The 24,254-nt window shown below is 41.2% G+C and overlaps 2 protein-coding genes and 1 pseudogene across 6 annotated transcripts; all 3 read right to left on the bottom strand.

Moving 5' to 3' along the window:
- Window positions 1-51: 51 nt before the first annotated feature.
- LOC143410997 (uncharacterized) lies at window positions 52-729 on the bottom strand. Of its 4 annotated transcripts, none has more exons than XM_076871851.1 (2): window positions 456-729; window positions 52-362 (listed from the first exon to the last, which is right to left on the bottom strand). In XM_076871851.1, the coding sequence occupies exons 1-2, from the start codon at window positions 727-729 to the stop codon at window positions 52-54; spliced, it is 585 nt and encodes a 194-aa protein (XP_076727966.1). The 4 variants fall into 4 exon arrangements, with proteins under 4 accessions (XP_076727966.1, XP_076727965.1, XP_076727967.1 ...); XM_076871850.1 differs by having other exon boundaries at window positions 52-433; window positions 488-729; XM_076871852.1 differs by having other exon boundaries at window positions 52-379; window positions 488-729.
- Window positions 730-5,895: 5,166 nt separating this feature from the next.
- Window positions 5,896-8,078, bottom strand: LOC143410472 (large ribosomal subunit protein bL19m pseudogene; annotated as a pseudogene).
- Window positions 8,079-9,576: 1,498 nt separating this feature from the next.
- On the bottom strand, window positions 9,577-19,821 carry LOC143642298 (uncharacterized). 2 transcript variants are annotated; one of them, XM_077110624.1, is made up of 3 exons: window positions 19,595-19,821; window positions 19,298-19,483; window positions 9,577-9,907 (listed from the first exon to the last, which is right to left on the bottom strand). In XM_077110624.1, the coding sequence occupies exons 1-3, from the start codon at window positions 19,819-19,821 to the stop codon at window positions 9,577-9,579; spliced, it is 744 nt and encodes a 247-aa protein (XP_076966739.1). The 2 variants fall into 2 exon arrangements, with proteins under 2 accessions (XP_076966739.1, XP_076966738.1); XM_077110623.1 differs by lacking the exon at window positions 9,577-9,907 and adding an exon at window positions 19,222-19,247 and having other exon boundaries at window positions 19,278-19,483.
- Window positions 19,822-24,254: the final 4,433 nt, after the last annotated feature.

Raw genomic sequence — 24,254 nt, 5'->3', positions numbered from 1 at the left:
CCCATAGAGAATATTGGTTGATGAAGAACAGGAAAGGACAGGTCAGAGCATTCAGCAGCAAGAACCACTGGAGCAGGTGGGGCGGCAGCAGGTGGTCTGGCAGCAAGTAGGGCGGCAGCAGCTGGACACACAGCAGCTGGGGCGACAGCAGGTGGTCTGGCAGCAGGTGGGGCGACAGCAGGTGGTCTGGCAGCAGGTGGGGCGACAGCAGCTAGAGCCACAGCCACTGGAACCACCACAGGGGCGGCAGCAGGTGGTCCTGCAGCAGGTAGTCTGGAGGCAGGTGGGGCGACAGCAGCTAGAGCCACAGCCACTGGAACCACCACAGCAGGGGCGGCAGCTGCTGGAGCCACAGCAGCTGGGGCGGCAGCAGGTGGTCCTGCAGCAGGTGGTCTGGAGGCAGGTGGGGCGACAGCAGCTGGAGCCACAGCCACTGGAACCACCACAGCCACTGGAACTACCACAGCAAGGGCGGCAGCAGCTGGACCCACAGCAGCTGGGGCGGCAGCAGGTGGTCCTACAGCAGGTGGTCTGGAGGCAGGTGGGGCGACAGCAGCTAGAGCCACAGTCACTGGAACCACCACAGCAGGGGCGGCAGCTGCTGGAGCCACAACAGCTGGGGCGGCAGCAGGTGGTCTGGCAGCAGCTGGGCTGGCAGCAGGTCTCCTGGCAGAGGCCTTCGCCACAGCCCTGATCAGAGCAGACAGAGCCAGAGCAGGAGTTGACCATTGTGTCAGAGGGTGGAGGTTCTGGGTGGGTTTGCAGGAGGATGAGTTATGAGTTTTGGAGTCTTCTTGGTGCCTGTCCTCTTTTATACCCAGCTGAGGAATTTCTATAATTATGAAAAGACAATTTCCTTGTTTTGTTTACATGACACAAATGCACTTAATAAATCATATTTTTGTAGTAAAGTCTCCCAAAGTATAATGATAATTATTTCCTATTTCTCAAGTTCCCTAATGTTCTCCCATGAATCACCTCTTCTCTTTCCTCCCCTGGGTGTAGCATCACATGGCTCAGACTCTGGGTATCATGTTTCATAGGTGGGTCTCGGGTCTGCTTCTCATCTTGAGGTCATTTGGGGAGAGCTTCTGATGGGGCTGGGCTCTCTAGTGGATAAATGCAAGATTCGGTCAGACAGAATGCTGGGATGAATAAAGGAAGTAGAAGCTCCACTTGTTTGGTGTGAGACATGAGGAAGCTCACTATCCATGTGGTGTTTTAGGTGGTCAGTGAACTAATGAAATTCCGGGACATTTCTAAACTGTATTCATTCTCATCACCCAGAGATGCATCTTGAAGCAGTTAACAGTGACTCAGTGTTTTAAAGACTAAGGAGTCATCTGGGAGTGATCCGGGTCTATCGTCAGAATTGTCCTCCAGGCTGAGGTAGGGTAATTTAGATAGTAATTTTTAATCTACCTTTTGGAATATAAAAATATGTCATCCTTATTCTTTATTGACATGTTATTAAGTATTTTCATATGTTCTGAGTTAAAAATTCTAGCAATTTTCTAGTATCACTTCTTAATATCTTCTATTGTTTACACAAAAGCCTCATATGATTATAGTGCTACATAAGGATTCTTTTTTAGTGCCACAAGCATTCAGAGCAATATGTATCTATCTAGCTATAATTATGCTATAGTTTTATATTTGTTCTTTTCATATTTTATATATATATATATATATAAAATATGAAAAGAACAAATTACCTTGAGGATATTCCCTTTGCCTGGAGAGCAGGTAGCTTGTGAACACAACATTCTCTTAGTTGTCTGTAATTGGAGAGTCTGAGTACTGTTTTCCTTCCATATCTTCTTTGGCTCTACATAAAACAAAGTTCTTTCTTTGTTGTGATTTTTTTGTGTTTTATATATTTCATGAGTTCTATGATTTGATTTTCTATCACAAATGCATTTGTCTGTTGGCTCCCCATATAATACAAAGTCCATTAAGGCAGGGACTCTGCTTTAATCCTCTTTCATGACAAGACCTGGTGTAGAATGTGTTTTTCCGTAAAGGAGATATGTGCATAATGAATGACCTGATAAGGCCTTTAAGGGCCACATATTGACCTCTGAGAACACATCTCATGCAAATAGATGGAGAGAAAGTGGATTTTAAAGAAGGACCATACAATTAAGACTGGACTTAACTCTGGCTTTGTGATTGATGAAGGTGATGTACTGCTGGGTCTGTTTTGAGAAATGAGAGGTAAGTTGAGATTAATGGAAGAGAGGTGGCTTTGAGTTATGGAAGTAATGTTGGGGAGCTCTGCAAAGCCTTTAGGTAGGAACGTAAGGTACTCTTTATGCCTGTGACATTTTGAACGATTGTTTTGATCTACCTTTACAAATTCCAAAACATTCTTGGATTTCGGAGGAGAGATATTGTTTAAAAGGTTAAAGCGAGACAGGGTTAGAGGCGGACACTCAGCCTCAAGTAATGGCAATTGACATGTGAAGATAAGTTGTTATCTTTGTATAAAGAATAAATTTATTTATTATAAAATAATAATAAAATAACGTCAAAGAAAGATTTGGCAGAGACTTGGAAAGAATGGAAGAGTGGCATAAGGAGGTGTGTGAGCTTTACATCATTATAACAAAATAACCTAAAATAATCAACTTATAAAGATAAAAATTTTTTTGGTTCATACTTTTGGGGGCTCTAATCTGTCATCAGTTGGCGGTTACTTTTGTGCCTGTGGCGGGGCAGTTCTTTGTGGCAGGAGCACATGGAGGAGCAAACACTCCTCACCCCACGGCCAGAAAGCAAGAGAGAAAGAGGAAAGGGTTGGGGTCCCATAGTTCCCTTTAGGAACAGCCCCTGATTATGAAAGGACTTCCCAATAGGTCCCATGTCTCAAAGATCCCACCACCTCCTAATAACAGCACCACAGGGACATCTAAGCCTTTCGAGGGCATTCAACATTCAACCTATGTAGCAAGAGGGCTCTTGGTAAGATATCCCAGTTTAGCTCTTTGTTTATATATTTTATGACTTTCTATGTATATGATTTATAGCCCCTACCTCCTAAAAGCCAATAATATATAAATTTTAAGAGATGAATCAGAAAGGGGAAGTTGTACTAAAAAGGAAGGATCTAAAAAAAGGCTACTTAGAGACAAAGAAGAAACGTTTACATCAAAAGATGAGGGAGGGGTATTTGCACAGTGTTCTCCCAGGAGCCCGAGCCAAATGCAAATACGATGAGTGATAGAAACCCTGTCCTTTTCCTCATGACCCTCAATGTTACACAAAATTACATATAAGAGGTTGTGAGGGGAAAGGGGGGGGGGACAAGGGAGAGAATTGAACAACAGCAGATGAGGTAGAGAGGGAAGATGGGAGGGGAGGGGAGAGGGGATAGTAGGGGATAGGAAAGGTAGCAGAATACAACAGTCACTAATATGCCATTATGTAAAAATGTGAATGTGTAACCGATGTGATTCTGCAATTTATATTTGGGGTAAAAATGGGAGTTCATAACCCACTTGAGTCAAATGTATGAAAGATGATATGTCATGAGCTTTGTAATGTTTTGAACAACCAATTAAAAAAAAAAAAGAAATAACCAAAAAAAAAAAAAAAGAATAAAATAAATAAATAAGCAAAAAAAAAAAAAAAAAGAAAAAAGAAAAGAAAAGAAAGAAAAGCTGTCCTTTCCCTTCCTTCTGCGGGCTCTGAGTGTGGTAGGCGGGGCACTTACTGGAACCACAATGTAACAAGCACACACTTTGCAACTGTTCCATATGGAGTGGTTCATTTATTAGGCTCAACAGTCCAGTACAAGGCATTCCACTGCAACCCTCTTCCAGATGAGGATCTGAGGCCCAGGGAAGAGAAAAACCAGTAAGTAGAGGAGCCGTGACTTGTTCCCTGCCAGCCCAGCACTGGTCGAATTTTCCAATCATTACAATTATACTGCCTTTCTGCAAAATCAGATGTGAAGGAAATTTTCTTTACCCCCATGTTGCATCTGATGCAGTCAGATTTTATGATTTCTGGGGTTTGTGTCATATTATGTAAGTTGTAAGATTTATATAAATAATATCTCATAATATCTTTTAATTTCAAGGTCTGATGCTTTATATTTTTTAAAAATAATTTTTACTTGTTAATGGATCTTTATTTTATTTATTTATATGTGGTGCTGAGAATTGAACCCAGTGCCTCACATATGCTAGACAAGCGCCCTACCACTGAGCCACAACCCCAGCCCCTGATGCTTTGTATTTTTAAATATTTTCTCCATTAGGAATATACACAGATATAAGATTTGAGGTTTAAATAGTTTGCAATCAGGTCTGATCATAACCCCAAACCATTTATTAAACAATACATCTTTTCCCTAATGATTGCAAATGCCACCTTTCCATACGCTAAGTTCCCGTATGTACTTTGGTGTTTTTCTGGAGCGATACCTACAGAGCTCCTTGCCGTGAGCGTCTAACTTGCATCTGACTGGACTGGTATAGCAGTCTTGCTGGGCTTATGCTCCCTTGTAAAGTTCCTATACATTAGGTCAACCTAAGCCATCAGGGACCTGCCTTGTTTGTTCTCTGAGATTCCATTAGTAATCTCCAGGAACTGTCTTTTTTACATCCTGGCCAGACAGGAATATTAGATGGGAGTTTAGGGGAATTAAGACTCCCACTTCAGCTGTTTCCTACACTAAAGCACCTCTCATTGCCCTTCTGTAATTCTGCATTGCTCAGTATTTAGTACTAGACAGATTCAAGCCAATTCCAAAGGTACATGGCCAAATAAAACTTAGTGAAGGGCTGACTTCGTCAATGTTTTATTCAATTAAAAATCCACCCCCACTATACATTTAGATAAAGTTCATGGGAACATAAAATAATCACTCCAGTCACTTTTCCATTCATAACTTTATCTGTACCTTGATTTTTTTTCTACCCTTACCTCTCTACCATCACTTTAATTCTCTCTGAAAGCAATTACTGTACTTAAATGCCTGTGTGAACTGATATAAAATATGTTGCATGCCACACTCTTCACCCAAATTATGGTATAAGGTTTCTGGTCTGCTCCTTGTTATTATAAACTCTCCTTGTTATTACTGAGCTTTCCCTTAACTGTATTGACATCTTTACACATAGATTCAGTGTTCCTTCTCATTCCTGCTCTCGTAAAAAACAGGAAATTATAAGCCTCATATACTTTGATACTGAAAAGAACACATAAAACCTCTATTCTTTGATTTAGCTCAAGCTAATAATGCATCATGTTAACACCAGGGTTTGCATTCTGTAATTAGATGTTGTCAAAGAAGAACAAAAGGAAGGATAAATGATTTATTAATTCTGGTAAATGAGAAGACAGGTCTGTCCTCTGAAGAACAATTTAGATCAAGTGGAAAGGGTGGAGCTGAAAATGTCTTTCATATTCAAATAATGTAACACCCAACCTATGTTAGTGTGAAACCCAACTTCTATTTGTTTTGTCTTTTGACATCTTAAGTTTTATTATTATTATTATTTTAATTTTAGAAATAATAATTTACTCTTGGTTGATTATACTTGTTACTTGGAAATATGACTATGCTAATATATATAATGTATGGAAAATTAAAGTATTGTATTTAAAATGTTTTTATCATATTTTGGATTATGAAACCAAAACTTATAAACCCCTTTATTTGTATAAACATGATATTATTGTACATCTTGTGACACATTTTCCCAGCTAAGAAAAATCATTCTTCCCTAAGTTTTGATGATGAGAAAACTGAGTCTCAAAGAGAAATATCCTGCCCATGTTCTCTTTTTATTGTTGTTGTTGGTGGTGTGCAAATTTTATTTTTAAAGTGCTATGAAATAATGAATTGCTGAGTTCATTTAAGGACTTTTTTTCTTATTAATGGGATTAAACTGGCTTCAAAAAGTCCTTTAAGAACCAATGCATCCTGGATGAGTGATCAAATGCATTTTCAGAACTGGGATGTTTTGATGCTTCAATTTCATCCCATTTTGCAGCTTCAGGTTTTGAAGTATCAAATTCCTGTATCATATCAAACTCAAGCAGTGGCTGACTGCACTTCTGACTTTCTTTCATGTGTTCTTTAGTTAAGAAAAGATCAAATATAATTCCTTTAATATGCAAATCCTGGCATTTCCAGGACTTACAAGGCCTCATTTTTACTTTCAGCTCATTAACAGAACCTCTTGATGAGGCTCTGATATCACCGGTTTCATCTTCAAATCTAAAGTGTGGTTTTCAAGAAGGGCATCTCGTCAGTATCCTAGGCTACCAGCTGGCATTTCTCTAAGTTGACCACTTGGATCTTATAAACTTGAGGATTATACAGGTCAAAATTATTTTAAACAGCATGTCCTTCAATATTATCCCTAACGATAAAAGCAGCACCAAGTCCTTTTCCTGATGTCTGAGTGCAAATTCCCAGAAACTGACTGGTGATTCCATGGGTACATGGGCTGGCTTGGTAAAATGTAGACTATGCTTCCAACTTAGAACTGGAATGTGGAGCAAGCTCTTCTTTATTGTACCATATTTTTCCTCTCTATTGGAAATTTCAGGATTTGTTTTTGCCCATGGAGGAATGAATTCCAACTCAAGAATGCCAGGAAACAGGGGCAAGCACAGGGAGCAGGACCCTGGCGGCCCCCACGCTCTGACCCAGGTGGATTGCAGCCCCACAGCCCCCTGCAATGCAGGCTGCCATGTTGGCTTCCCAGGTTCTCTGAGCAAAGACCAAGAAGGTGAGGGGAGCCCAAAACGAGAGAGTGAAATGATCACGATGATATAGAAACCTCAATAACTAAAGAAGGTGAAAGGAGGAAGGAAATTCAGTCAGAAAATTCTAAAATTTTGAGCATCTATTAATAAAATTTTTAATGTTTATGGGGAAGTTGCCAGGAAATCCATAAATTTCCAGAAGTTTTGATTTAGAAGGTACATTTTGTGTTCTGAAGAGACTTTCATATTTAGAAAGGAAGGAATGGAGGGCGGGAGGGAAGGCACTGGAAATTTACTTATACAACTAATCATGGAGCATACTGGAAGAAATAACTCAGTCAGGTGAAACACAGGCGCCTTCACAATGTTCAACAAATCGAATTTTAAGGGACATTGTTATGGTTTAGGTTAGGTATCCCTTAAAAGCTCATGTGTGAGACAAGTCAAGAAAGTTTAGCAGTGGGATGATTGGGTTATGAGAGTTTTCACCTAATCAGGGCCTTAATCTCCTGGTAGGGATTAGTTGGGTTGTCATTCCAGGCAGGTAGCCTGTGGCTGGGGGAGGTGGGTGACTGAGGGTGTGACTTGGGGGTTTATATTTTGTCTCAGGTGAGGGGAGTGCTCTCTCTCTCTCTCTCTCTCTCTCTCTCTCTCTCTCTCTCTCTCTCTCTCTCCTCCCTGGGGCCATGTCCTGAGCTGTTTCCCCTTCTGCCAGGATGTTCTGCCTCTCTCATGCACAGAGCAATGAAGTTGGCTATCTAAGGACTGAGACCTCTGAGACTGTGACACATAAACTTCTCCTCCTCTAAATTGTCCTTGTCAAATCTTTTGTTCACTGCAACAGAAAAGCTGTCTAAAACAGACCTTTGAAAGATATAACAAAACTTAATTTTAAGTTACAAAGGACAATAAAACTGTTTTATACATTTTTCTACCATTCTGTCAAAGAGAACACTATGCAAAGATATTATTCTTGGCCAGAGTAATATCTCAGTAACAACAAAAAATCATTTTGAGAGCCTACATTATGTGACAGGCCTGTGTTAACTGTGTTACGTGAATTAGGTCCTTCAAACAATGTAATGTGTTATTCCTAATTCCCAGAGAAATAAATAAATCTTGAGGCCTAAAAAGGTTGATAAGTTCTCCTATGCCAGATTCCTCAAAAAACTAGGAATGGAACCACAATTTGACCCAGCTATCCCACTCCTTGGTACATATCCAAAGGATTTTAAATCAGCATACTACAGTGATGCAGCCACATCAATGTCTACAGCAGCTCAATTCACAATAGCCAAGATGTGGAACAAACCTAGTGTAAGGGACCAGAGACCACCAAGAGACCGACTCATGCAACCGCAAAAGGGGGTTTATTGAAGTTCCAGCTAGCTGGGGCTCCGTGCTCACTCAAGAAGGGAGAGCGGCCAAGAGCCCCGAGCAGGGGTTAAGCAGCGCTTAAGCACACTTTTGGGGGAGGGCGGGGGCTTTGCATACATCAGAGCAAATCATCATGAGGCACGGGAAAATCAAACAACAACTCTCAAACATGATTAGTACATTCATTGGCAGGAACAGGTCGGGCGGGGATGATAGGTCAGTCCTAAAGCGGGGTGTACATTCAAACTGATTGGTTTAGGCCCTGAGGTGCCTACGTGCTGAGCTGCACAGGGTCCAGGTTGTTAAACAACTAGGTAGTCAAGGGGGGAAACCGACACACAGCTAATGGGCAGTTCCGGGAATTGTCTTAACTGCTGCAGGAATTTCAGGCTTTGAGTGTAGCTTAGAAACTTTACAATACCTGGTCTTTTACATTTTAACTCAGGCTTTGCAGCTTAGAAGCTTTACAATGCCTGGTCCTTTACATTTTAACTTCAGTTTCTTTTACCCTTTCACTAGGTGATCTTCAACAGATGAACCGATAAAGAAAATGTAGTGTATATAGACAATGGAGTATTACTCCGCCATAAAAACAAATGACTTCATGACATTTGCTGGTAAATTAATGGATCTGGAGATGATTACACTAAGTGAAATAAACCAATCCCCCCAAAATTAAAGGCCAAATGTTTTCTCTGATATGTAGAAGCTAACTCAATAAGGGAGTGGGCTACAGAAGTTTGATAGATCAGATAAAGGGGAGTGAAAGGAAGGAAGAAGGGGCCAGGAAAAGGAAAGACAGTGGAATGAATATGGCATAACTTTCCTACGTAACTACATGAATATACTACAGTGAATCCCACTATCATGTATATCCACAAGAATGAGGTCCTAATTAGAATAAGATATATTCCATGCTTGTATAATTATGTCAAAATGGATTCTACTGTTGGGTATAACTAAAAATAAACCCATAAAAATAATTTCTCCCATGTTGTAACAAGAAGCATCTAGTGCAGTCCTGATTCCAACACAGGTGGCATGAATCAAGAGCCCCTGCTCTTAAACATGCTCTCCTGCACTTGGAGAAAGATGGGCCTTGGGGTGAAGTGACACATAAACACACATGCACAATCAATCAAATCATAAATAAATCAGGAGATTTCAATATCAGGAACTGGCTGTTTATTGAGAAAACACAGAGACAACACTATGTGAGATCATCACAATTAGTGTACACTTAAGTGGAAGGCATTGCTTGTCTAAAAATAGATGCAATTGGGGCTTGGGTTAAAATCTTTTACCCAAGGTGTTTACATCTGTTATTTCCTGAAGGATCAGAATGCAACTCTGAATGCCCCATCAGAGGAAGGGTTGGCAGGCAAGAGTCTTATTTTCCCTGTCAGTGGCTGGCCGTGTATTTCATGTGTCTAATAAAGGCATCCACCATGTGACAGGCTTTCCAGAAAGAGATCAGCAGTCAGGGATGGCACAGCACATGGGGCGGGGGCAGGTGGAGATGACACAGGTGGGGCGATAGCAAGTGGTGTGGCAGGAGACATTGCCACAGACTGGACGCAGGCGGCAGCAGGTCTGGCAGCAGCAGGAGTCACAGGAGGGGCGGCAGCAGCTGGAGATGCAGCAGCAGGGGCGGCAGCAGCTGGACTCACCAGAGCAAGAGGGGCGGCAGCAGCTGGAGCCACAGCAGCTGGACCCACCAGAGCAAGAGGGGCGGCAGCAGCTGGACACACAGCAGGGTCTGCAGCAGCTGGAGCTACAGCAGCTGGGGCGGCAGCAGGTGGTCCTGCAGCAGGTGGTCTGGCAGCACCTGGGCTGGCAGCAGCCATAGCCCTGGCCAGAGCAGCAGGAGCCACAAGAGGAGTTGCACATGGTGTCAGAGACTGGAGGTTCTGGGTGGGTTTCCCGGAGGGTGAAGTTCTGGAGTTTAGAAGTTCTCTCGTGCCACTGCCTCTTATATAGGGTCCGCTTTCCTGTTGTTGATGTAGTTTCCTTGTTTTTCATTTCCTGAATAGCCAAGTAATTATCCGATTACATAATAATGTTTTGTCTATTTAATGGCTTAATTTGTTAGGAACACAATTTTCTGTCGGGTAGTAACAAACTCCACCCATCTGCTTTTCCTTTTGACCCCACTTGTTGACATCTTCCAGACCACAGTCTCTTCATCTCCCCCACGGAGGGCTGGCACCTGCCGCTGTGCGTCTGGAATGACACTCTTCACTCTCTCCTCCTGAATCCCTTGTCACCATGGGAGTCCGTCAGTCACACTTTCAGTTGTGCATTTCTTCCACGGATGGAGAGGAAGCCCATCGGCTTCTTATGTCATCTGCTGGGGCCAGAGGTAAAGGCCCTCTAGGTGGGTCACTGTTCAGCGATGAGGAGGGGGACTGCTCCAGGTAGGTGTGATGCTGGTGACCTCTGCACCGCTGGAATGGGTTTCTCCGGATGTTTCAGGCTTCAGATCATGCTCTGCACCTTCAATGCTGACAGGCAATTTCTCTGTGTGGTTATGAAAGACCCACCGATTCCCTGTCCAGGAAAGACGCACGAGGCACTGGCTGCAAACGCATGAGGTTTATTCGGACACAGACGTCTGTGGGTGCTCAGCGAAACCTCAGCCGGAGCTTCGGTGAGCTGGCACACCAGGCTTTGGGGTACAGGTTTTTTATAGGGTCAAGGGGCAGGTTTCGCGCGCGCGGTAAGCAACAGGTTTCTTATTGGCTATTTTGAACCCAGCATATAGGTTACCTAAAGGGTAAAGTTATTTTTCATTTTATGTTCCTGAAACAATACCACATGACAGTTACATATGAGCATTCTGATTTTTCTGTTCCTGCTTATTAGCCCCTGTTTATTCAGGCATGCCCTGGAATCTGTTTTTCTGCTCTTTCCCAACCATCCTGTTTTTCCCTTTTCAATCAGTCACACTTAACTGATTATCTGAAAAACACATTGTCTGCAGGTTTGTGACGTGCCCTAATAATTTTGTAACTAAGCCTAAGGTTGCTGGGCTGGGGTCTTTCATTCCCCCCTTTGTCTGGAAACTTGGGAACCAATCATGGTTCCCTCAGTTGGGGGCCTATTTGGGCTGGCTCTACATCTTAGTAAACAGTAATCCTCAGGGGACAGTCTTTAACTTCCCAGACTTACTTAAAATTGACCTCCTAGATCCAACCTGACTCGATTTACCTATCTATACTATCTATCTACTTTTGGCTTTGTTCCCCCCCTAATTTTAGAAACTTTATTGCTGTGTGGAGAAGGGGCGATGACTCGTTCTTGCTGCTTCAGAGCTGAAAAGGGGTGTCGAACATGAGGGGGCTTGAAGACGTTGGGGAGCGACGTGGGGGACGTGAGTTTCCTTTTAGAAGTCAGTTCCATTTGAGGTCTGGTTGGGGAAAAACAGGCTGTCATCTGGGGATGGGTGCTTCTATGAGAGAAACAAAAACCATGAGTACTGAATAAGTGTTGCAGCAGCTGGAACATGTCACTGTACATAAGTTCCCTCATCAGGCTTTAACATCCCCAGTTACTAGGACTGTAAACATAACATTTAACTTTTAGGGTTACAGATGTCCTTTTTTAAGACACAGTTTAATAATTTAATGTCATCTGATCTTGTGAAATCTTTAATTCTGTTATTAGGGCTGAATAACCATACTAGCAAAAACTAAGCCCACCTGTATAGGTTAGAAATAAAGGCCTTAACCTTAAGCTAAAATTACTCTGGCAGTTCCCTTTTGATGGTTATCAGGCATTTCTACATAAGAATCTCTTTTGAAGCCTCCAGTTTATTTATTTATGGAAGTTACATTTAACTATTATTTTATTTAAAATGTCCAGGAATAACTGTGTTTTGGCTTTGAATGTCTTTGCTAAGTGTTTAAGATGAAGCAAGTCAAACTGACCTTTGTTTTTATCTATTGTTAACAGTCAGCTGAGTTTTCTTGGGAGTCCTCGGGAACTTACAGCAGCTTTTCAGATCTGCTAGTGCCATTTGTGCTAGGATGGGTCCAGGCCTTGCTTGACCATGTGGCTTTCCTCGGAAGCATCAGGGATGTCTCCCTTTTCTGATGACCCTCCTCTTCACAGCAAATGCACTGATTGGCTTTCTGTCCTCCACTGGTCTCATTAATCTCCCTGTTCAGGAGGTTATGTGGCCTAGAGTTGCAGAGCCCTTTGGAAAAGTCCCCTATCCCCTGACTCAGACTGACTCAGAGGGCAAAAGCCAAATTTTTAATTTTAAAACTTGATCTTAAACATCCAGCAAATAAGTCAACAGCCTTATATTAAGAGCACTGGGCTTTAATGTCTATCTCTCTATCCTGTAGGTGATAACTTTTTATCTTACATTAACCCAGGTTGTGAGTTCTTAAATCAGTACCTCTGCAAAACATTAACAGGCAGTCTTTCAGCCATTTTGAAAACTACAAGATAAAATTATCAAAGAGTAAAAACATATTTAGTTCATATAATAGCTACCTTGAATTTTGGCAGAGTTATACATTATAATTTCCTGTTTGAGATCTTAGTAATCTTAACAAAAAACTAACTTTTGGACATAACTTTAAATGTACTGAAATCTAGCCTACTTTTTTTATAGTCACTTTTATATATAGTGGGATGGGACATAGAGCTTTATTTATCTCAAGTAAGGCGGGGCTCTTTATAAATCTTAAGTACTGCAGTTCTGAGACTGATCTTTACTTTTTAGACATCATTTTACAAAAGCCTACATAAATTGTTGTGAACCTGAGCAAACATAACATAATATCACATCTAAAACATGAATTAAAGAAAGGCTGAAAGCTTTTAACCTTTTGTAGAAAAGTGGCAAAGTACTTTTGTGTTTTGCAATAAAACCTTTACACAGATTAGGCTCTCATTAACTTAAAAATATATTTAAATTGTATCTCAGTGTAAAAAGTAACATAGAACTTTACATATCTTATTGATAACAAGTCCAGTTATAGAACACAAATGATATAAATAAATCTCTAACATTTTTTTTTAAGCCTAAAATTACCATACAACTTTAGGACACCAGTTTGATATAATGTTCTTTTGAAGCTTTTACCTTACAGACTTGTATACCTGAAAGATATAAACATATTAATGGCACCACAATTACATTGATGTTTTTATATTAACCAAGTTTAGCTTTTTAAAGAGATAACATAGCACAATTTTTTAAAACAACAGCACTTGTTTAACCAGCTGTTTAATTTTTTTAAGATTACTTGTTTAAAAACTTACACTTATAAGCAACTTATATAGACCTTTTTTATATCATTTACTTAAACTTTTTAAATTATTTAATCATATAGACTTTTATCCAGAAATATATTTTTTATTAAATTTATATCTAGAACCTTCTAGTTTTTTTTTATCTGTTTACCCAATTTAAATTGAACCATTTGAATCACGTGAGTCAAAGATATTTGGATCCATTTTTAAAATATTTTATGAGCGCTCCTCATCTGTCAATTGTCATATCACTACATGATACACGGACATACACACATACAGACATACTGACATATAACACGTAACAAGTGTAACACAATACAATAGCAAAGGCCTTGTTGCTTTCTCAGGTGATATCTCATTGCAATGTTTAAAAACTCCATAGTTGATCAAAAATAGAACTTATCAGAAAAACATTAACTTGTCTGTAGGATCAAAATCATGAGCTCAAAAAAATACAAAATCTAAGGAAAAAGCAAAAATCCTAGAAAAAAATTGACTGGCCAGTAATTAGTAAATGTCATACAATTTACCCTCTGGTTTAATCTAGTTTGAGTTCCCATAAAAAGACACTTTTACTATTTTTTTTTTTTATACTAGAAAAACTTGCTCACACAAAACTGAAAATAGGAATTTACTTAATAATATAAAGCTACCATCAGAAGAGATCCCTTCAGGATCATTAAGTCATTTTCTTTGTTCTGAAGTTTTTAAAGTAGTACTAAGTTACATTAAATCACCTGGAAAAAAAAAATCTTAAAAAAGAACCACACACTACCATGTATATCCAAAATTAAGCTTTAAATATTTCCAAGACTGTTGCTATTTAATGTTATTTTAATAAGCCAGACCAACATTTTAATTTAACATTTTTTTTTTTGAATCTTACACACTAAGGGGAACAGATACCAAATCATAATTTACTATCCTTGCCCAAATTAATGCACTGGTACACCTAGTGAAATCTTTTTAGGCTACCCAGTTCAAAATTGATGGAAAAAATAAAACTGAATGATTGGGAGTTACTTGCCAACTTGGAAGTAGAGTTCTTTTAAATTTTTTTATCCTAAGTATTTAAGTTTTCTGGCATGAATTATCTGAAATCACAAACTAAACAATTACCTAACCCCAACTTTTAACTGCAGGATTATGCAATGCTTCAAACTTATTTAGGTACCAGATTGTTACAAAAAAATTATCTTTTAGACACACATTTAACCTAGATTATCCCCAAGAAACAATCAGACAACTAGATAAGAAAATATCTCTCCAGGTTTTGAACTTCCATTTAATAATGACTCCTATCAGTGGCACCATAGATTTTCCCATGAGTGGACCAGATGTTTTTACATAGGGGCAACTATAGGTGTAAAATCAAGGGTCTCAGTGTGACTGACTTTACTGCATTCAAGTGGAATAATCCTTGCAGTGCAGGGAAAGAATGAGGAAATTCCCCAGAGCAAAGATGGCTCTGGCAGCTGCTGGGAGTTTCTCAGTCTCTCCTCCACTTAAAGGATCAACTTCTTTGGATAGACCCAATTTCAGGCAATCTGGCATATCTCCTAACTTTCCAGTAGAGTCAGTTTTTATCTGTCTTAGGTCTTAAAGGGGGAAGAGGGTATGTACTTTGATCGGCTCAAATTTTTTTCTTGACTCTTTTTTCCTCATGGTGGATCTGTAGACTAAAGAAGCCACCTAAGTGTTGAGGGATATCTACTGGTTTTAAGGTCCCATGTTAGTCTTAGATGGAATGAGAAAGTACAAAGGCAAGAAGACAGACACAAATATCAGACTGGACACAGAGAACGCTGCGCGGCTGGAGCACAAACCGAACGGATTAGGGAGAGGAGGGATACCGTCACCTCCGTCACCCACGAGTACAGTGTACTCTACAGAACATTGGAGGCCCCCCCAGATGGGCCTCCCTGAGTCCCTGGGACGTCTCCCAGGGTGGCAGGGGAGAAGTCTGAGTTCGTCAACTCCTTCTCAAGCTGCCCAGATACAGAGCAATTACGCGTAATTGTACAGACGCTGCGCATGAACAGATAACAATCAGACATAGACAGAGACACACAATGACACGAACTGGCCAGCTTACCTCCCAGTGGTTATCGGGTGTTCCTCGGGCAGGGATCCGGACGGGGTTACAGGAGTTCTCCTGGCTGGCTCGCCAAATGAAAGACCCACCGATTCCCTGTCCAGGAAAGACGCACGAGGCACTGGCTGCAAACGCATGAGGTTTATTCGGACACAGACGTCTGTGGGTGCTCAGCGAAACCTCAGCCGGAGCTTCGGTGAGCTGGCACACCAGGCTTTGGGGTACAGGTTTTTTATAGGGTCAAGGGGCAGGTTTCGCGCGCGCGGTAAGCAACAGGTTTCTTATTGGCTATTTTGAACCCAGCATATAGGTTACCTAAAGGGTAAAGTTATTTTTCATTTTATGTTCCTGAAACAATACCACATGACAGTTACATATGAGCATTCTGATTTTTCTGTTCCTGCTTATTAGCCCCTGTTTATTCAGGCATGCCCTGGAATCTGTTTTTCTGCTCTTTCCCAACCATCCTGTTTTTCCCTTTTCAATCGGTCACACTTAACTGATTATCTGAAAAACACATTGTCTGCAGGTTTGTGACGTGCCCTAATAATTTTGTAACTAAGCCTAAGGTTGCTGGGCTGGGGTCTTTCAGTTAGTGTCACAGTTTCTTAAATTCCTACTTTGAGGTCTTATATGTCTATATGTCTCTCCAGCTGCTCTCTTAAATTCTGGAACACACAGCCTCATTTCTATTTCTCTGTTAATTTTCATTTCCTCAGTGGAGGAAAGTATTTTGAATATTCATCTCTTCAGAACTTACTTCCAGAGCAACTTCTTACTTCTGAGAAAACCCATGACACAAGTTTTTTGAATCACACTAAAATATTAGTGAATTTTAGCAAATTCCACCTTATTGTATTATAATTTCATGTATCCTCTGTTGAGTGGTAGTTTAACTTGCACATGTATCAAAATCATCCAGAGGGCATGCGAAATACAGATTGCAGGGCTGACTCCCAGAATTTCTGATTGTTGGAAGGAGGCTCAGGCCCTGCTTTTTAGCAAGTGCCCAAATGCTGTTAATACTAAAGACCTGCTGGGCACTGTGGTGCACACCTAAAATCCCAGTGACTCTGGAGGCGGAGGCAAGAGGATTGAGAGTTCAAAGCTAGCCTTGTGAACTTAGCGAGGCACTCTTAACAACTCAGCGAGACCCTGTCTCTAAATAAAATGCAAGAAAGAGCTGGAGATGTGGTTCAGTGGTTAAGCACCCTTGGGGTCAATCCCTGGTACCAAAACAAACAAATAAAAAACCTGAAGATTCAAAGACCAGGCTTAGACTACAGCTCACACTGTCCATTAAAGCTTTGCAAAAACCACCTAGATCAAGTTCCTGCCTTGTTTATAAAATAAATTGGTTGAATAGATCATCTATGAGGCAGATGATTTGGTGTTAGAAATATGATTTAGAGTCTCCTCCCATAGAATTCACAGTGTACGGGGGAGGACCACACACACATAATTATAATAGTGTATGGTGAAGTAACATCAAAGAGCTCATGACAGTGTTATTTCACGAAAATAGTTTTGCTTAGAGCAAATTAGCTAACATGCAATTTGGTAGACATATTCCAAAACTAGCATTTTTTGTCAATCTTCATGTTGTATGATTAAATAAAATTTACATACGGTGAAGTATACAACTTCTGAGTGTACTACTGTTCTTGCTGTTTGTTTTTTTGTGGTACTGGGGATGGAATACAGGACCAGGTGTCTGCGAGGCAAGTGCTCTGCCACTGAGCTACATTTCCAACTCCTAATGTGAACTATTTGGTTTTGATAAATGAATGCATCTGTGTAACTTTCCCACTGATCAAGATGGAGAACATTTTACATGACTCTAGAAGTCTCCCAAATGTCACTTCAATAAGCTCCAGCAACATAGAGGCAGGCCAGTGTTCTAATACTTTTTCTTCATAATTTAGTTTTGTTCTAGAATTGAAGTAAATTGTATAGAGGATCATTTCTTTTCTGTCTTTAGATTGGCATATGTCTGGGAGAGTTTCTGTGTTGGTGGAGAACTCACCAGTTCGTTCAAGCAATACTAATGAACACCAAGATTTCATTTTAATGATTCCTAACAAATTAGATTATATGATAATCAACTGAACTGATTACCTAGGACTTACAGAGTTCCCAGAAATCAGGACTCTCTCAATACAAAAAGTAGGAAAGTCCAAGGAATACAGAGACAAATTTTTCATCCTACAATGTCATCTTTAAATTAATTAGAACAATTTAAAGAGAAAACCCCTTGTGACATTTTTATCACATGAACATTCCTAGCAAACACTTGATTTACTTGTTCTTATTTTATGATTTATGTTTGCAAACCTAGAAAACAGGAAACAAAACAATCAGGTGCTGAGGCCAGATTGCATGAAAAAATGTTTTGAAGACCACTGATGCTGAGATTAGGAACATGGGTGTCTTAGACTGGGTGCCTCCTGGAAAAGCCCATCATACAGAGGATTGAGAGCAAGTAGTAGTTTACTTGGTAGATAAGGCCAGGAAACACGGGAGGGAATTTGGGAATTGATCCTGAAGCCAGATTTAAAATTAGGTAGTCCGTGTAGTTAAGTAAATCGGGTCTAATACCGAGTGAAATCTAAAATGGAGGCCATGCTGACAATGATTCTGGGAAATGCAGGCTGACTCATGGAATGTTCATGAAGTCCTGAAAAGGCCCTAGGCCAAAGTCCACCCCAAAGAAATGTTAATGGAACCCAGGAAACAGCCCCCAACAGATTTGGAGATAGCCCATCCCAGAGAAGTGATAATTAAGCCTTCCTGCCCAGACTACTTGTTTGGCCCACCTGTGTCCCAACCCTTCCCCCTTACATTCCATCACCCAAACTATAAAAAGGGGAAACAACCGCACTTCCACCGATTCCACCTCTTGGGTCCCCTTCTTCCTCCGGGAGAAGTCTTTTCTGCTGTCCTTTAATAAACTTCTAATTTCTACTCTGACCTTGCCTCGGCGTGCTTCTTTGGTGTTATTCTTCAACATTGGGGAAGCAAGGACTCGTCACCAGCCAACAGCGGTAACAATCCTGGCCAGTGAGGGAAGGCAGTAGAGAGTAACAAATGAACAGAACACTCCTGGGAGCAGCTAAGGTCCAGTCCCACTGAGAACCTTTGGAGGACTGCAAGGACTCACTCAAGGGAAATTTCACTAGAGTATCTGTGCACCAACTCCCACTCACTGGGCGAATTCTGTTCCTAGAAGTTCTTAACCCTTCTGCCCAGAGCTTGCTCTGCATCCCGAGAAAGTCCTTAGGCAGGAGATACAGGTTTTGGTCTTGAAAGCATCTGTCTGCATCAGGAATGCTCACAGAACAGAGATTGAGCACCTCAAATTATTTGCTCTGATCCCATTCCTTAGAGATGAACTACAGAAAAAAATGGACAGTAAGAATGATAACTGAAGAGGAAAAATAAGGAGACACGATGTCCTTATTTTTGTATGGCTGCAAAATTCGGATTTATTTAAGATGCAAGAATATCTTCAGATGAGAAAATATGGCAGAGGACAAACATTTCCAGAGGGATGACATGATAGTTGACAGGTTTTAGAGAAAATTCAAACTTGTGTTCAGTTGAGAGAGAGACAGTAACCTGTAGGGAAGAGGGGAGTAGTTTGCAGATCCAAATCGGTCTCAGCTGGGACTTGACCTCTCATGACGGGCTCTCGAAGATAGACTAGTCAAGAATATTGGCTGAAGTAGGCAGGAGAGTGCAGGTTAGAGCACTCAGCAGCAAGATCCACTAGAGCAGGCTGGAGAGCGACAGGAGGGTTAGCAACAGCTTGGGCGGCAGCAGCTGGACACACAGCAGCTGGGGTGGCAGCAGGTGGACACACAGCAGCTGGGGCGGCAGCAGGTGGGACGACAACAGCAAGAGCCACAGCCACTGGAGCCACAGCCACTGGAGCCCCCACCACAGCAGGGGCGGCAGCAGCTGGAGCCACAGTTGCTGGGGCGGCAGCAGGTGGTCCTGCAGCATGTGGTCTGGAGGCAGGTGGGGCGGCAGCAGCAGGAGCCACAGCCACTAGAACTTCCACAGCCACTGGAGCCACCACAGCCACTGGAGCCACCACAGCAGGGGCTGCAGCAACTGGAGCCACAGCAGCTGGGGCGGCAGCAGGTGGTCCTGCAGCATGTGGTCTGGAGGCAGGTGGGGTGGCAGCAGCTGGAGCCACTGGAACCACCACAGCAGGGGCTGCAGCAGCTGGAGACACAGCAGCTGGGGCGGCAGCAGGTGGTCCTGCAGCAGGTGGTCTGGCAGCACCTGGGCTGGCAGCAGCCACAGCCCTGGCCAGAGCAGCAGGAGCCACAACAGGAGTTGCACATGGTGTCAGAGACTGGAGGTTCTGGGGGTGTTTCCAGAAAGGTGGGTTTGGAAGGTTTGGAAGTTTGTTGGTCTTATATTCCCTTTTATACCCTGCTAAGGGGCTGCTGTCTTCACCTGTAATATCCCTTTCCTTGTTATTGTTTTTTTTTTAAGTGATTATCAAATTAGACAAGATTGATTTCCTCATTAAATTTTCAAGATGCATTGAAAACATGATTTCCTTTTTCTGATTCATCTATCCGCTCTTCCAGAACTTTCTTTCTATAGCTTCTTCAACCACAGGTGTCAGATGACATTCTGCCCCCTGGTCCTGTGTGCTTCATTCTCATTTTGTCTAGTATATCATGACAACTCTTGGGTGATAATGATTCATATAGGCCCATAGTTCTTTCTGGTGATCCAAGAGCGTAACTTATGCTTGAGTTGGATGGTTCATTCATTAAAGGTCTGATGATCCAAGACTTGAATGTAAAATGCAGATCATTTGCTCGAATTCAAGGCCATTTGGACACATCTCCTTCTCTACTGTAATCATAATCCATTTTCTAGACATTTTATGGGAATCCTGAACTGTTTCAAGGTGTAAAAGCAAAGGATAAAATTTTATTTATTTTTTCACCAGAAACAAACCTTGAAATCATTTTTAGGGCCTCTTTGGGGATGTTGGCTGCAGAGCCTAGCTGTGCCGTAATGTACTGGGGTTATATTTTCCTTCTGTCTTTGACCACCTCTCTTTTTGATACATATCCACAATTTCTAATATTTACGTGCCGAACCAAGCAGGATGACCCAGTGTTACTGCCTTGCTATGGTTTAGATATAGGTGTCCCCCCCACCCCCGCAAAGCTCATGTGTGAGACACTGCAAGAAAGTTCAGAGGTAAAATGACTGAATTATGAAAGTCTTAACGTGATCTGTGCATCAGTCCACTTGAATGTGTGAATTAAATGGGTGGTAACTAAAGGCAGGTAGGTTTTGGTTGGAGGTGACAGGTCACTAAGGTTGTGCCTTGGGGCTTATATTTTGTCCTTGTTTTGTGGATCTCTCTCTCTCTCTCTTTCTCTGCTTCCTGGTGCCATATCCTGAGCTGCTTTCCTCTGCCACACCCTTCTGCTCTGATGTCCTGCCTCACCTGGGCCCCAAGGAATGGAGTCACTGAGACTTCTGAAACTGAACCTCAAATAAACTTCTCCTTCTCTAAAACTGTTCTTATTGGGTCTTTTGGTCACAGCATCAAGAAAGTTCAAATAAAACATGCCTTTTAGTCTCACTTACATCCCACCTGACTACTCCAGGCTCAGTCAATGAAGTCTGTAGACTGAGCCCCTGCTTCATTTTTCACGTGGTTGATTAGACCATGTCACTCTTTAGGTATTTTATTTTATTGGGGGGGGGTGTACTAGAGATTGAATCCAGACATGCTTTACCACTGAGTCACATCCCCAGCCCTTTTTATTTTTTATTTTGAGATAAGATATCACCCGGTTGCTGAGGCGGGCCTCAAACTTGTGATCCTCCTACCTTGGCATTCTGGGCTGCTGGGGTTTAGGTCTTTATTTAAAGCAAAACAAAACAAAACAAAAACAACGATAGAGAGCAGTTACCTAGATCAAAGGACATGAGCTCATTGGTTGGAGCAGAGACAGAGTGAAGGGTTCAAGGCAGCATGTGGACAGTAGTGCTAAGCCTGCAGCAGCTGGACACAGCTGGGAAGCTGCAGCAAACATGCCTGTGTCATTGGCTAGGTGACTAATATTTCAAAAATGAACAGTGTTTTTCACCTGTCAGCTGGTCCCCTGTAGGACCACACAGAGACTCATCCATAACCCTGTGAATCCTGAAATGTCTTAATTAAGAGCATTTAAAAGCAGAAAACCTTGTAACATTTAAATCACATTAACTTATTAGCAAACACTTGATTTACTTGTTCCTATTTTATAGACTTGTGTCTGTAAAGCTAAAGACCATGAAAGATTTAAACAATTTTATGTCTAGACTGGGGAGATTTTCACTGGATTTGTTGGAGAGAGAGAGAGAGAGAATGGGGGCGGGGGGAGAGAGAGAGAGAGAAGACTTTTTTTTTTTATTGTTAGGGGAGAGGTTTATATATAAACTTGGAGGGGCTAAGAAAAGCTTCACTACAGCTAAAAAAGACAGAGTCCATTCTCATTACAGACCACTCTCTTTCTATAGATAATCTGCTGCCCCGTGCAGAACAACTCCGATTTAATTGCTCTGGGGCAGGGCAGGGTCTGGGCATCGGAAGTTTTCATGCTCCTCGGGTTCTCCTGATGGGTGGCAAAGCTTGAGGTCCAGCTCCTTAAATTGTATTAGATGCATTTGTACCAAATTCAATTGAGAAGTTGCAAGGATAATTAAATTTCAACTGATATTACATAAATAATAGAGCAAATGATCCTGAATTGGAAACACTGAACTTTGAGCAATTCAGACTGAAATGCTGATTATTCTCTTCACTATTTTAGATTACTCTAATACTGAAACCAAAACCAACAGACTCACATGGATGGGAATGAACCAATTAACATGGATGAAGCATGAAGCACATGGGAAGTTACTATAGATAGCACATTGGATTTTTCTTAGAAGGAAGTTTAAAGCAAATGAGACAACATTCTGTGTACTCGTTGCTAAATTTTGGATGGAGTCAAAGCTCAAAGGGGACAAAACTGTCATTGTTGATGTCCAGGTGATTGCTGTTCTTAAAACTGAGGAACACTGTTACCAATCAGGTGGTCCTCTGTGTGTCAAGAAACAGAGACTAGTGGGTATCTCTGTGACGGCATTTCGATGTATCTTCATTATGTCTTAATTCAGTCCTTTAAGGAATAAGCCCCTTGACATATTTTTGTCATGTTAGCTTGCGTGGCAAACACCTGTTTTACTGAGTTTTATTTTCAAGGCACGTGTTGATAACATGGAGAATATGACATAGATAAATAAATATCTTTTCTGAATGTGGAGATATTTCACGTGCGAGAAAGATAGAGTGCAAAAAGAAAAAATAGAAGTTTGGCTTTTTGATTCCTAGAAGAAATAGTTCTATGTAAATTTAGGAGCTATAAGTACTCTTTTGCACAGTTATAAAAGCCAGAGTGTATTACCATCATGGGCCAGTGAATATGAGAGCCCGGCACCAGTGGTTCTCCAATAGGCTACTACTGCAGTGACCTGGGAGTGTTCCAAACCTCCAATGGCTGGCTCCTGCCCAGAACAATTTTGATTTAATTGCTCTGAGGAAGGGTCTGGGCATCACAAGCTTTTCATGTTCCTCAGTTTATCCTTGTAGGATGCAAAGCTGAGACCTTCCCCCATTAAATTGTCCCCATGACAAGCATTTGTGTCAATTTTAGTTAATCACAGAAGTCCCCCAAATCAATAAGTTTTAATTGATGGCATCTAAGTAACAGAGTTACTGATCCTGACATTGAACCACTGAAGTTTGAGCAATGTGGACTTAAAAACTCTATGTTCTTCTTTAGTGTTTTAGATCATTCTTATGCCAAACCAACACGCTCACATGGATGAGCGTGGACCACTAGGGCACAAAGCCCAAAGGGAAATCACTGTAGACAGTGCCCTGCACTGTATAGAAAGAAAGTCAACACAGGAGAGACATCACTCTGTGCACTCCTTGCTGAACTCTACCTGGGGTCTGGTCAAATTTAATGGTTAGTTACTATTTGGATCATATTCAGAGATTACTGATGGTCTACAAAAAGTTCACTTCTTTTATGAGAAGGAGTCATAAATAGAGTGTAATATTTCCCCTCTAAACAGTTTTCTTTGACTTTTTATAATGCCACAAGATAAAATAATCCAGATATCTATACACCAAAGAAATTTGAATGAAGAAACACAATTAATATTTATTGTGAAAATTGAATTATCTATCTATCTATTGTGCTATGATAAGTAGCAGACTAGTATCCACATGCCCAAAACTCAAGTTCAGAAAGAGAAACTGAGCATCGCCAAGAGCTTTTGTATGTTTTTTTTTTTTTTAATTTATCTTGTCCCCCTCCCTCCACCATGGAGAATCCCTCTCCTGATTTTTAATGTAGTCTTATCATTGTTTTTTTTTTTTTTTTGTACTTCATTCACCTACATGTTATAGATTTCTAAACTCTAACAGTTCAGTTATACATGCCCTTGAATTTTATTTAAATAGAATTACCACATACACCATTATTTATTTATTTGGATTAGTTATACATGACAGCAGAATTAATTTCAATTCATTTTGCACAAATGGAGCACAACTTCTCAATTCTCTGGCTGTACACAGTGCAGAGTCCACCATTCATACAATCTTACATGTAGATAGGGTAATAATGTCCATCTCATTACACCATCGTTCCACCCCCACACTCCTCCACACCCCTCTCTCCCCTCTGCAAAATCCAAGTTT

The sequence above is a fragment of the Callospermophilus lateralis genome, chromosome 11 (genome assembly GCF_048772815.1).
Source record: "Callospermophilus lateralis isolate mCalLat2 chromosome 11, mCalLat2.hap1, whole genome shotgun sequence".
In the NCBI taxonomy this organism is placed as follows: Eukaryota; Metazoa; Chordata; class Mammalia; order Rodentia; family Sciuridae; genus Callospermophilus; species Callospermophilus lateralis.
This window is presented reverse-complemented; position numbering and strand designations above follow the sequence as displayed.